Source organism: Eubalaena glacialis, chromosome 10 (genome assembly GCF_028564815.1).
Source record: "Eubalaena glacialis isolate mEubGla1 chromosome 10, mEubGla1.1.hap2.+ XY, whole genome shotgun sequence".
In the NCBI taxonomy this organism is placed as follows: domain Eukaryota; kingdom Metazoa; phylum Chordata; class Mammalia; order Artiodactyla; family Balaenidae; genus Eubalaena; species Eubalaena glacialis.
The window spans coordinates 109,346,546-109,360,986 of NC_083725.1; the positions used below are offsets into that span (position 1 = coordinate 109,346,546).

At 38.6% G+C, this 14,441-nt stretch overlaps 1 protein-coding gene across 1 annotated transcript; it reads left to right on the forward strand.

Moving 5' to 3' along the window:
• The first annotated feature begins 5,309 nt into the window (after positions 1–5,309).
• On the forward strand, positions 5,310–13,895 carry LOC133099933 (olfactory receptor 1165-like). Its single transcript, XM_061203764.1, has 2 exons — positions 5,310–6,061; positions 13,715–13,895. The coding sequence occupies exons 1-2, from the start codon at positions 5,310–5,312 to the stop codon at positions 13,893–13,895; spliced, it is 933 nt and encodes a 310-aa protein (XP_061059747.1).
• Positions 13,896–14,441: the final 546 nt, after the last annotated feature.

Here is a 14,441-nt window from a genome sequence, read left to right on the forward strand (position 1 = left end):
GCCACCAGGGAAGCCCCTACAATTATTAATAGTTACTGGGAACCATTGATTTACCTGCAGTGACATGCTGTCAAGAACATAATGCTCGCTTCTGAACTAAAATGAAAATGGAAGTTACTTCTTTCTGTTTACATCAGCTACTAATGGAACCTAATTGAATGCCATGATTATAATATTTCATTCCCAGTGTCTACAACTTTTTACAACCATAACCTCTTTATTATTACATACTTGTCCTGTTGGCATGGAGCTCTATTACAAGGTTCAACAACCAGCACTAACCCTAACTGCATTCTTTACACAGTTTGGATCCTCTTGTCCTCCGATCTCATCTTGTACTGGTACCTGCATAAACTCTACTTCTAATTGATAAAAACTTGAACATTCAAATTCCTGCCTTGGCTCAGAATGTCTTCTCTGCTTAAAATGTCTTTTGGTTTTCTTTCTTATCCCTTCAATTCTAACTTAACATTATAGTTCAACTCAAAGTTCAAAATCCTATTGTGATTTTGTTAACCAGGAAATATCTTGGATGTTATTCAAGTATCTCAACATGTGAAGAGCACTCTTAATACACTTGACAAAAGCTTAAAGAAAAATAAATAAACAAAACAAAAAATATTATGCACAGTGACAATGCAGAAAAGTGCAGTATTGCTTAAAGCAAATTATTGTTTCTCTCACTACATTATAATTACATGAGAATAATCACATTATTATAAACCCCAATTTGGAAAAAGACTAGGTCCCTGCACCACCATTCAGAGGACACCTGCCTACTGCTCTAGAGATAATTTTGGACCTTGAACAATCAAGAAATACATTCTACTGCATGGGTTGACGAACTGTGACCTGCAAACCAAATGTGGCCTACTGTCTTTTATAAATAAAACTTTATTGGAACAGAGCCATGCCTATTGATTTACGTATTGCCCATGGCTGCATCCATGCTACAAGATGCAGAAGTGAATAGTTGAAACTGAGACTATATGGCCCACAAAAGCTAAACTATTAACTGTACAGCTTTTTCCAGAAAAAGTTTGCTGATACCTGTTCTATTAAATTAAGTCACTGGAGTTGAGATGTTTATATGTTAAGATATGGCAGCTTCTTATGTAATAAGTATATTATACTTCCCATAAACCTAGACTATAAACTGAAAAATAGAGTACCAGGGTTATTTTTCAATTTCAATAATAAATGTAAGAATTAAATAGAATTGTGCTCATATTTGGATTAGTAATGCAAGTGTATTATCTTAAGAAAACCAATGGTTTTCGCGGAAAATGAAGCTCACAATACAATGTTAAATTAAAGAAAGGGTAATAAACACTATAACTATAATATGATTCATGTTGTATAAGTTTTACATCCAAATACACTTTGATAGATATATATTCACATAGAGAGGGAAAACCAGAAATTCAACAAAGATTAAGAATCTTTGGATTGTGGCCCAATAGCTTGTCAACTTAAAAAATATGCACAACGTGAGAGTTGTGAGTTAAGTTTTATTTGGGGCAAAATGAAGACTATAGCCCGGAAGACAGCATCTCAGATAGCTCTGAGAAACTGCTCCAAAGAGGTAGGGGCGAAGGTCAGTATATATGTGATTTTGGTGAAGGGGGAGTACATGCAATCCAGCACATGTTTTTACAGAAGGTTTCTGCTAGTCTCGTGAAGGTAACTGCTAGTCATGAGGAGCAGACGTCACCATGAAGGATTCTAGTGTTTTTCTACATACAAGGAGATACAAGAATTGGGGTCATAAAATCGACTCCTGAAAATATCTAACTATCTGAAGACCTGTTCTGCCAGTTTTTGCCAGAGCACAGAGGGCCTCATCTCTGCTCTCCATCCCGAACTCCTTTCAGGGGGTGTTGAAAATCAGCAACTGCAGCAGCACATGATTTAATCCTTGTAGAGGCAGATGACAAGTGCCAATTGGTAGTTGACAAGCTGGTTTTGCTTTTGTACCTTTCTGTATTTTATAAGTATTTAAAGAAAAAATATATTGTCTGGTTCAACATTTTTAAAAGATCAATGGACTAGAGTTCATGATGAAATTATTCCTTAAACTTTATAAAAAATCATATACAACCAAAATATCACATGGGCATTACTTCATTTAATTGCCCCATTTGTGGTCTCCAAGGCAATAGTTCAACAATATTCTCCAGGGTTAACCTCCCTAGGGTTTTTGTGGCATATATATGGGACAGTTTGGTGTTAGGGTTCAGATTTTTGGTCTCCTTTTCTCTTTGTCATCTCTGAATTTATTTTTAATAGATTAGAAGAAAAAGCCATTTTCCTGAAATATTCATTACAATACACTCTAGATTCCTGTTACTATTATTTCAGGCTTATTACTATATAAAAAGAAAAGTTGAATTCTCAGCAGGAATTTTCCTGGAATCCATTAATCTTAGCAAAGAAACTTCACTAAATGAATAAGTCAAATTCTTCTGCACTCAGGTGAGTTGATTCAATCCTTATTTCACTTTAAAAGGAAAATAATATGTTCCAATGATCTTAGCAGGAGGCAAAAAAACACATGTGTAAATCTAACTGTCATGTTACCTATATAGTTTAGCTAACTAGAAGTATTTGAGTCCTTATTTTTCACCACATTTATTATTATTCGCCAGGATACATCACTAGGAAATATATTCAGTTTTTCTGGTTCACAATATTCTCATTCTCTTTATACACACAAATTTTAATAACAAACAAGAATTATAAGTTGTCATGTATCATTTGTGCTTGTATGCATTATTTCCTGGAATAATTCTCCAAGGAAAAAAAATGAGGATGAGACTCACATTTTATAATTTTATAGTTTCTAAATGCCTGTGACAGTTCTGAATATACAATGGGTCTTCAATGGGAAAATTATTCCAGGATAGAGGCACTGGAAAGGAGGGAAACAGTGTAACAGCACCTGTGTCACAGCTGAACATGGCTGGCACTTCCTGGGGCTAAATGGGTGACTGTGAATGCTGGACTCAAGCCTGTTGATAAACACAGAGTGCGGGAGGTGATGTGAAAAGTTACAGGTGTGGAGAAGATGTGTGGGTAAGAAGGAGCAAATATATATCAGATATTGTATTTATCTTTGGTGATGATCTCCCTTTCAACCCTGGGCTTCTCAGACTTTGTTACCATAGCCATAGGGAACAGATACTGATTTTGGAAAAAAGTATCTTCAGTTATAAAATATGAACTCAATGAGTTTTATGTTAAATTGAAAAATACTCTCAGGAAATCATAAATGTGATGAGGGAATTAATCACATGTATCAAGTCAAAGGAATCTAAAGGAACAATTGAAGAAGAAAAAGAGCAGGGATATGTGAATAATATAGTTATATATGTGCAGGAAACCTTTAAGTGCTCCATACGGTCTTGGAGGATAAAGTCACAATAACTGACTAAAAACAACAGAGTGTTTAATTTCAGCTCCTAACAAGACACAGAATTTTTACAGAATTCTATGTGGAATGAACTTCCCTTTAGTGCTGTTTTAGGTTTCAGTAAGAGGTTAGAAGTGGCTTTGAGAGGAACGAATTATAATGACAGAAAAAGACAGTTGAGGCATTTTGGAGGAATACAGGATATTTTTAAAAAAGAATTCAATGCACTCTTTTTCCCCATAAGTATTCTTATTGTATGCTAATTCAAGAAGCTTAGGTCCCATGGGGTTTCATTATTGCTCCTTGTTTCACAGGACTCAAGATGTGGCTCAGTGCATCGTGAGTATACAGTGTGGTGCTAATTTAATAGGCAAGAATAACTTCTTTTACCCCAATATGTATATTATATGTCAAGAATCTGGTCATTCACGTACTCATATGTTCATTTATACAATAAATGTTGTTGAGTGCCTACTTCAGCCTAGTATCCGTTTTTGTTTTCATGAATTTTATTTTAACTGTGGAACAAACAATGATAAAATGATAAATGACAAAAAACAAGTAAAATATATATTAGGTTTACAGATATGGATGAAATTGTTATGTTTTGAGGGCTGACAACTAGAGTATGACCATGGCCATAAGTCAAGTAGAGATAAAATTATTGGAGGAGATCAAGAAACTAAGCCCATAGGGCATTGGAAGAATTATCTAAAAGGATAAATGACAAAAAAACAAGTAAAATATATATTAGGTTACAGATATGGATGAAATTGTTATTTTTTGAGGGCTGACAACTAGAGTATAACCATGTAAGTTGCAGAAGATGAAGTTTCCTTTAATTGTTTTGTTTGTAGCTCATGACAATAAACTGTCAGGATTCTCCAGGGTTTGTGTCCCCAAGGTTAGGCAGTTAGATATAAAACAAATAACACAATCATGGAGTATAATTTTTAGGTCTGTCTATTCCTCAAGGACATGTCCATTCTCCTTCCACAATTTCTTGACAGTTGCAAAAATAACATTTCTTGCTATCTTTATTAATTATAGTTTGCAAGAATCATCAACTTTCTGGTTAAAGGACTGGAAACATTTAAACAAAAATTTCAATTTTGAGACAGAATGTATATGTAGTTTATTAATCCTAGCAAGGAAGCTGTCAATAAAAATACATCAGGAAAATCTGGCTTTTGGTGTGCTGATTCAACCTAGGATCATCTTTTCATTCTGATCTGAGGGATATTGGAATCCAGCCGATTTTTGGCAGGAGAAATCTATGTGAGCTGAATAACAGCAATATTTACTTAGTTCATGGTTTATATTCAACAGGCTAAATTCTACTTTCATTATTCCCAGGACCAATGTGAATGTATGATGATACATTTTACCCCAAAGAAATTTAACTATTATGTTTTTCTTTATGTATTAAAAGTGTTTAATCTTTCCAAGGCCACTTCTGCTATTATCATATGACTACCATAATCCACTCCATGTTTTTTTTTTTTTTCTGATTTCCTTCTATGTCTCCTTTGTTCTGATATAATTATATTTTATCATGGGGCTATTCAATGTTTGAAGTATCACATGCATTTAGGAATCATTTATATAAAATAAGACTATTGATAAGTACTATTTTTTTTTCTTGTTTTCCAGATGAGGAAACTAAAGTTCTGAAGGATAAAGCTAATTTCTCATAATCAAATTCAGTTAAGTTATCAAGTAAGACTCCAAACTGAAGCTTCGGAACACTCCTGGGTACACAATGACCACATTGCCGTCACTAGTTTAGGCTGAGCTGTCCTGAGTTCCTCTCACTCCAACTTCTCACGTTCTGCTACTCAAATTTAATTCTTTTTGATTATTTGTTTACTTTTTAAATCAAGAGCCATGGTACTGAATGAGGGAGATCAGAGCTCTGTTCATCCTCTTGGGCTTCTCAGAATATCCACACCTCCAGGCACCCCTCTTCCTGGTGTTCTTGACCATTTACACAGTCACTCTGGTGGGGAACCTGGGCATAATTGTGGTCATAAGGACCAATCCCAAACTCCACACACCCATGTACTTTTTCCTCAGCCATTTATCCTTTTTGGATATTTGTTCTTCCAGTGTATTTACACCCAAACTCCTAGAAATCTTGGTTGTGGATGATAGAGCTATCTCTTTCAAAGGATGCATGGCACAATTTTTCTTTGGCTGTGCATTTGTGATTACAGAAACGTCCACGTTAGCAGTGATGGCCTGTGACCGGTTTGTGGCTGTTCGTAACCCCCTGCTCTGCACAGTTGCTATGTCTCCTAAGCTCTGTATCCTCCTGGTAGCTGGAACCTACATATGGGGTGGAATATGTTCCTTGACAATCACATATTCTCTTTTGGAGCTACCCTTCTGTGGTTCTAAACTCATACATCAGTTTGGCTGTGAGTATTCTGCCATCATCTCTGCCTCCTGTTCTGATCCCTACTTCAGGCAGATGACATGTTTCATCATTTCTACACTCAATGAGGCATGTAGCCTCCTGATTATTCTCACCTCCTATGTTTTCATAATTGTCACAATCATCAGGATGCCTTCTGCTGGTGGACTCCAAAAAGCCTTCTCCACCTGTGCCTCCCATCTGACCGCCACCACCATTTTCCATGGGACTGTCCTATTCTTTTTTTTTTTTTTTTTTTTTTTTATTGCTTTACAATGGTGTGCTAGCTTCTGCTTTACAACAAAGTGAATCAGTTACACATATACATATGTTGCCATATCTCTTCCCTCTTGCATCTCCCTCCTTCCCACCCTCCCTATCCCACCCCTCTAGGTGGTCACAAAGCACCGAGCTGATCTCCCTGTGCTATGCGGCTGCTTCCCACTAGTTATCTATTTTACATTTGGTAGTGTATATATGTCCATGACACTCTCTCACCCTGTCACATCTCACCCCTCCCCCTCCCCATATCCTCAAGTCCATTCTCTAGTAGGTCTGTGTCTTTATTCCCATCTTGCCACTAGGTTCTTCATGACCTCTTTTTTTTTTTTTTTTCCCTTAGATTCCATATATATGTGTTAGCATACTGTATTTGTTTTTCTCTTTCTGACTTACTTCACTCTGTATGACAGACTCTAACTCCATCCACCTCATTACAAACACCTCCATTTCATTTCTTTTTATGGCTGAGTAATATTCCATTGTATATATGTGCCACATCTTCTTTATCCATTCATCCGATGATGGACACCTAGGTTGCTTCCATGTCCTGGCTATTGTAAACAGAGCTGCAATGAATATTTTGGTACATGACTCTTTCTGAATTATGGTTTTCTCAGGGTATATGCCCAGTAGTGGGATTGCTGGGTCATATGGTAGTTCTATTTTTAGTTTTTTAAGGAACCTCCATACTGTTCTCCATAGTGGCTGTATCAATTTACATTCCCACCAACAGTGCAAGAGTGTTCCCTTTTCTCCACACCCTCTCCAGCATTTATTGTTTCTAGATTTTTTGATGATGGCCATTCTGAGCGGTGTGAGATGATACCTCATTGTAGTTTTGATTTGCATTTCTCTAATGATTAATGATGTTGAGCATTCTTTCATGTGTCTGTTGGCAATCTGTATCTCTTCTTTGGAGAAATGTCTATTTAGGTCTTCTGCCCATTTTTGGATTGGGTTGTTTGTTTTTTTGTTATTGAGCTGCATGAGCTGCTTGTAAATCTTGGAGATTAATCCTTTGTCCGTTGCTTCATTTGCAAATATTTTCTCCCATTCTGAGGGTTGTCTTTTGGTCTTGTTTATGGTTTCCTTTGCTGTGCAAAAGCTTTTAAGTTTCATTAGGTCCCATTTGTTTATTTTTGTTTTTATTTCCATTTCTCTAGGACCTGGGTCAAAAAGGATCTTGCTGTGACTTATGTCATACAGTGTTCTGCCTATGTTTTCCTCTAAGAGTTTGATAGTGTCTGGCCTTACACTTAGGTCTTTAATCCATTTTGAGTTTATTTTTGTGTATGGTGTTAGGGAGTGTTCTAATTTCATACTTTTACATGTACCTGTCCAATTTTCCCAGCACCACTTATTGAAGAGGCTGTCTTTTCTCCACTGTATATGCTTGCCTCCTTTATCAAAGATAAGGTGACCATATGTGCGTGGGCTTATCTCTGGGCTTTCTATCCTGTTCCATTGATCTATATTTCTGTTTTTGTGCCAGTACCAAACTGTCTTGATTACTGTAGCTTTGTAATATAGTCTGAAGTCAGGGAGCCTGATTCCTCCAGCTCCATTTTTCGTTCTCAAGATTGCTTTGGCTATTCGGGGTCTTTTGTGTTTCCATACAAATTGTGAAATTTTTTGTTCTAGTTCTGTGAAAAATGCCAGTGGTAGTTTGATAGGGATTGCATTGAATCTGTAGATTGCTTTGGGTAGCAGAGTCATTTTCACAATGTTGATTCTTCCAATCCAAGAACATGGTATATCTCTCCATCTATTTGTATCATCTTTAATTTCTTTCATCAGTGTCCTATAATTTTCTGCATACAGGTCTTTTGTCTCCTTAGGTAGGTTTATTCCTAGGTATTTTATTCTTTTTGTTGCAATGGTAAACGGGAGTGTTTTCTTAATTTCACTTTCAGATTTTTCATCATTAGTATACAGGAATGCAAGAGATTTCTGTGCATTAATTTTGTATCCTGCTACTTTACCAAATTCATTGATTAGCTCTAGTAGTTTTCTGGTAGCATCTTTTGGATTCTCTATGTATAGTATCATGTCATCTGCAAACAGTGACAGCTTTACTTCTTCTTTTCCGATTTGGATTCCTTTTATTTCTTTTTCGTCTCTGATTGCTGTGGCTAACACTTCCAAAACTATGTTGAATAATAGTGGTGAGAGTGGGCAACCTTGTCTTGTTCCTGATCTTAGTGGAAATGGTTTCAGTTTTTCACCATTGAGGACAATGTTGGCTGTGGGTTTGTCATATACGGCCTTTATTATGTTGAGGAAAGTTCCCTCTATGCCTACTTTCTGCAGGACTTTTATCATAAATGGGGGTTGAATTTTGTCGAAAGCTTTCTCTGCATCTATTGAGATGATCATATGGTTTTTCTCCTTCAATTTGTTAATATGATGTATCACGTTGATTGATTTGCGTATATTGAAGAATCCTTGCATTCCTGGAATAAACCCCACTTGATCATGGTGTATGATCCTTTTAATGTGCTGTTGGATTCTGTTTGCTAGTATTTTGTTGAGGATTTTTGCATCTATGTTCATCAGTGATATTGGCCTGTAGTTTTCTTTCTTTGTGACATCTTTGCCTGGTTTTGGTATCAGGGTGATGGTGGCCTCGTAGAATGAGTTGGGGAGTGTTCCTCCCTCTGCAATATTTTGGAAGAGTTTGAGAAGGATAGGTGTTAGCTCTTCTCTAAATGTTTGATAGAATTCGCCTGTGAAGCCATCTGGTCCTGGGCTTTTGTGTGTTGGAAGATTTTTAATCACAGTTTCAATTTCAGTGCTTGTGATTGGTCTGTTCATATTTTCTATTTCTTCCTGGTTCAGTCTCGGCAGGTTGTGCATTTCTAAGAATCTGTCCATTTCTTCCAGGTTGTCCATTTTATTGGCATAGAGTTGCTTGTAGTAATCTCTTATGATCGTTTGTATTTCTGCAGTGTCAGTGGTTACTTCTCCTTTTTCATTTCTAATTCTATTAATTTGAGTCTTCTCCTTTTTTCTCTTGATGAGTCTGGCTAATGGTTTATCAATTTTGTTTATCTTCTCAAAGAACCAGCTTTTAGTTTCATTGATTTTTGCTATTGTTTCCTTCATTTCTTTTTCATTTATTTCTGATCTGATCTTTATGATTTCTTTCCTTCTGCTAGCTTTGGGGTTTTTTTGTTCTTCTTTCTCTAATTGCTTTAGGTGCAAGGTTAGGTTGTTTATTCGAGATGTTTCCTGTTTCTTGATGTAGGCTTGTATTGCTATAAACTTCCCTCTTAGAACTGCTTTTGCTGCATCCCATAGGTTTTGGATCGTCGTGTCTCCATTGTCATTTGTTTCTAGGTATTTTTTGATTTCCCCTTTGATTTCTTCAGTGATCACTTCGTTATTAAGTAGTGTATTGTGTAGCCTCCATGTGTTTGTATTTTTTACAGATCTTTTCCTGTAATTGATATCTAGTCTCATAGCGTTGTGGTCGGAAAAGATACTTGATACGATTTCAATTTTTTTAAATTTACCAAGGCTTGATTTGTGACCCAAGATATGATCTATCCTGGAGAATGTTCCATGAGCACTTGAGAAAAATGTGTATTCTGTTGTTTTTGGGTGGAATGTCCTATAAATATCAATTAAGTCCATCTTGTTTAATGTATCATTTAAAGCTTGTGTTTCCTTATTTATTTTCCTTTTGGATGATCTGTCCATTGGTGAAAGTGGGGTGTTAAAGTCCCCTACTATGATTGTGTGACTGTCGATTTCCCCTTTTATGGCTGTTAGTATTTGCCTTATGTATTGAGGTGCTCCTATGTTGGGTGCATAAATATTTACAATTGTTATACCTTCCTCTTGGATCGATCCCTTGATCATTATATAGTGTCCGTCTTTGTCTCTTGTAATTGTCTTTATTTTAAAGTCTATTTTGTCTGATATGAGAATTGCTACTCCAGCTTTCTTTTGATTTCCATTTGCATGGAATATCTTTTTCCATCCCCTCACTTTCAGTCTGTATGTGTCTCTAGGTCTGAAGTGGGTCTCTTGTAGACAGCATATATATGGGTCTTGTTTTTGTATCCATTCAGCCAGTCTGTGTCTTTTGGTGGGAGCATTTAATCCATTTACATTTAAGGTAATTATCGATATGTATGTTCCTATTCCCATTTTCTTAAATGTTTTGGGTTTGTTATTGTAGGTGTTTTCCTTCTCTTGTGTTTCTTGCCTAGAGAAGTTCCTTTAGCATTTGTTGTAAAGCTGGTTTGGTGGTGCTGAACTCTCTCAGCTTTTGCTTGTCTGTAAAGGTTTTAATTTCTCCATCAAATCTGAATGAGATCCTTGCTGGGTAGAGTAATCTTGGTTGTAGGTTTTTCTCCTTCATCACTTTAAGTATATCCTGCCACTCCCTTCTGGCTTGCAGCGTTTCTGCTGAAAGATCAGCTGTTAACCTTATGGGGATGCCCTTGTGTGTTATCTGTTGTTTTTCCCTTGCTGCTTTTAATATGTTTTCTTTATATTTAATTTTTGATAGTTTGATTAATATGTGTCTTGGTGTGTTTCTCCTTGGATTTATCCTGTATGGGACTCTCTGTGCTTCCAGGACTTGATTAACTATTTCCTTTCCCATATTAGGGAAGTTTTCAACTATAATCTCTTCAAATATTTTCTCAGTCCCTTTCTTTTTCTCTTCTTCTTCTGGGACCCCTATAATTCGAATGTTGGTGCGTTTAATGTTGTCCCAGAGGTCTCTGAGACTGTCCTCAGTTCTTTTCATTCTTTTTTCTTTATTCTGGTCTGCAGTAGTTATTTCCACCATTTTATCTTCCAGGTCACTTATCCGTTCTTCTGCCTCAGTTATTCTGCTATTGATCCCATCTAGAGTATTTTTAATTTCATTTATTGTGCTTGTCATCGTTTCTTGGTTCCTCTTTAGTTCTTCTACGTCCTTGTTAAATGTTTCTTGCATTTTGTCTATTCTATTTCCAAGACTTTGGATCATCCTTACTATCATTATTCTGAATTCTTTTTCAGGTAGACTACCTATTTCCTCTTCATTTGTTAGGTCTGGTGTGTTTTGACCCTGCTCCTTCATCTGCTGTGTGTTTTTCTGTCTTCTCATTTTGCTTATCTTACTGTGTTTGGGGTCTCCTTTTCACAGGCTGCAGGTTTGTAGTTCCCGTTGTTTTTGGTATCTGTCCCCAGTGGCTAAGGTTGGTTCAGTGGGTTGTGTAGGTTTCCTGGTGGAGGGAACTAGTGCCTGTGTTCTGGTGGATGAGGCTGGATATTGTCTTTCTGGTGGGTTCGTCCACGTCTGGTGGTGTGTTTTGGGGTGTCTGTGGCCTTATTATGATTTTAGGCAGCCTCTCTGTTAATGGATGGGGCTGTGTTCCTCTCTTGCTAGTTGTTTGGCATAGGGTGTCCAGCACTGTAGCTTGCTGGTCGTTGAGTGAAGCTGGGTCTTGATGTTGAGATGGAGATCTGTGAGAGATTTTCGCCGTTTGGTATTACGTGGAGCTGGGAGGTCTCTTGTGGACCAGTGTCCTGAAGTTGGCTCTCCCACCTCAGAGGCACAGCCCTGATGCCTGGCTGGAGCACCAAGAGCCTTTCATCCACACGGCTCAGAATAAAAGGGAGAAAAAATGGAAAGAAAGAAAAAAGAGGATAAAATAAAATAAAATAAAGCAATTATAATAAAAAATAAGAAAAAAAAAATTATAAAGAGTAAATTTATTAAGAAAAAAATTTTTTTTTAATTTTTAAAAATAGATTTATTAATTTTTTATACTAAAAATAAGAAAAAAATTATTTAGAAAAAATTTATTAAGAAAAAAAATTTTTTTAATTTTTTAAAATAAAAAATATGAAAAAACTTATTAAAAATTTTTTTTAAAAATAGAAAATAAGGAAAAAATTATTAAGAAAACATTTATTGGGGAAAAAAAATTTTTAAGCCAAAAAAAAAAAAAAAAAAAAAAAAAAGGACGGACCTAACCCTAGGACTAACTGTGAGAGCAAAGCTATACAGACAAAATCTCACCCAGAAGCATACACATCTACACTCACAAAAAAAAGGAAAAGGGGAAAAGTTAATATATCCTGCTCCCAAAGTCCATCTCCTAAATTTGGGATGATTCGTTGTCTATTCAGGTATTCAACAGATGCAGGCACATCAAGTTGTTTGTGGAGCTTTAATCCGCTGCTTCTGAGGCTGCTGGGAGAGATTTCCCTTTCTCTTCTTTGTTCGTACAGCTCCCGGGGTTCAGCTTTGGATTTGGACCGGCCTCTGCATGTAGGTCGCCTGAGGGCGTGTGTTCCCCGCCCAGACAGAACGGGGTTAAAGGAGCAGCTGATTCGGGGGCTCTGGCTCAGTCAGGCCGGGGGAAGGGAGCGGTACGGAGGAGGCGGGGCGAGCCTGCGGCGGCAGAAGCCGGCGTGACGTTGCAGCAGCCTGAGGCGCGCCGTGCGCTCTCCCGGGGAAGTTGTCCCCGGATTACGGGAGCCTGGCCGTGGCGGGCTGCACAGGCTCCCGGGAGGGGCGGTGTGGAGAATGACCTGTGCTCGCCCACAGGCTGTTTGGTGGCGGCAGCAGCAGCCTTAGCGTCTCATGCCCGTCTCTGGGGTCCGCGCTGATAGCCGCGGCTCGCGCCCGTCTCTGGAGTTCGTTTAAGTGGCGCTCTGAATCCCCTCTCCTTGCACGCCGCGAAACAAAGAGGCAAGAAAAAGTCTCCTGCCTCTTCGGCAGCTGCAGACTTTTTCTCGTGCACCCTCCCGGCTAGTTGTGGTGCGCTAGACCCTTCAGGCTGTGTTTGCGCAGCCAACCCCAGTCCTCTCCCTGGGATCCGACCGAAGCCCGCACCTCAGCTCCCAGCCCCCGCCCGCCCCGGCGGGTGAGCAGACAAGCCTCTCGGGCTGGTGAGTGCTGCTCGGCGCCGAGCCTCTGTGCGGGAATCTCTCCGTTTTTCCCTCTGCGTCCCTGTTGCTGTGGGATCCGCACTGATAGCCGTGGCTCGCGCCCGTCTCTGGAGCTCGTTTAGGCGGCGCTCTGAATCCCCTCTCCTTGCGCGCCGCGAAACAAAGAGGCAAGAAAAAGTCTCCTGCCTCTTTGGCAGCTGCAGTCTTTTTCCCGGACTCCCTCCCGGCTAGCACCGAAGCCCGAGCCCCAGCTCCCAGGCCCCGCCCGCCCCGGCGGCTGAGCAGACAAGCCTCTCGGGCTGGTGAGTGCTGGTCGGCACCGCTCCTCTGTGCGGGAATCTCCGCTTTGCCCTCCGCACCACTGTGGCTGCGCTCTCCTCCGTGGCTCCGAAGCTTCCCCCCTCTGCTACCCGCAGTCTCTGCCCACGAGGGGGCTTCCTAGTGTGTGGAAACCTTTCCTCCTTCACAGCTCCCTCCCACTGGTGCAGGTCCCGTCCCTATTCTTTTGTCTCTGTTATTTCTTTTTTCTTTTGCCCTACCCAAGAACGTGGGGATTTTCTTGCCTTTTGGGAGGTCTGACGTCTTCTGCCAGCGTTCAGTGGGTGTTCTGTAGGAGCAGTTCCACGTGTAGATGTATTTCTCATGTATCTGTGGGGAGGAAGGTGATCTCCGCGTCTTACTCTTCCGCCATCTTGCCCCTCCTCCCTATTCTTTTATTGTGTATCCAACTCCAAAAGCTCCTGGCTCCTGGTCAAAGTAGCCACTGTGTTTTTCATTGTTCTTATTCCCATGCTGAACCCCCTTATCTATAGCCTTAGGAATAAAGATGTGAAAGAGACAGTCAGGAGTTTAATAAATACCAAACTGCTTTCTCACTCGATATAATTCAGAAGTCCAGTGGGATAGAGTAACCACTTGAACTAAAGTTGACCTGTATATGATTCAAATAAATATGTGTTTATATTCAAATTATGTCTAATAATTTATCATATATATTTCTCATGCTAGTTACCTTTATTTTAATAAATACATGGTTGTGTTTTAAATAAATTCTATATTGCACTTTCCATATTTTTCAGGGGTCAGGATGAGTTACAATTATTTCTGGGTTAATATAGAAATAATACATTCTGGAAGTCTGGGTGATGAAAAAGGGATATATAGTTAGAGGCTAATTGCTTATGTTATAGTTTACATTGTGATTTGTAACAGTGCTGCAAACACAGATAGTAACTGTGTTTACTAAATTTGCACTCAGGTTCTCATAACTAACTCTTTTGACTCAAATTGTCCTATAAAATGGAATTTTTGTTTTTCTTAAAGCTTTATTTTACTCCAGGTCAGATGAGGACCTTTGAGTTTGGATTATGAAAAGTATTATCTGACTTTAAGCAAGAAGATCCTGAAAATATGAGCTAGTTTCCATATGCA

Excerpts from the sequence above, each read along its gene's own strand:
- LOC133099933 (XM_061203764.1), top strand. The coding sequence starts at position 5,310 with ATGAGGGAGATCAGAGCTCTGTTCATCCTCTTGGGCTTCTCAGAATAT. Across the intron at positions 6,062-13,714 it reads ACCATTTTCCATGGGACTGT|CCTATTCTTTTATTGTGTAT; the intron begins CCTATTCTTTTT and ends TTGCCCCTCCTC.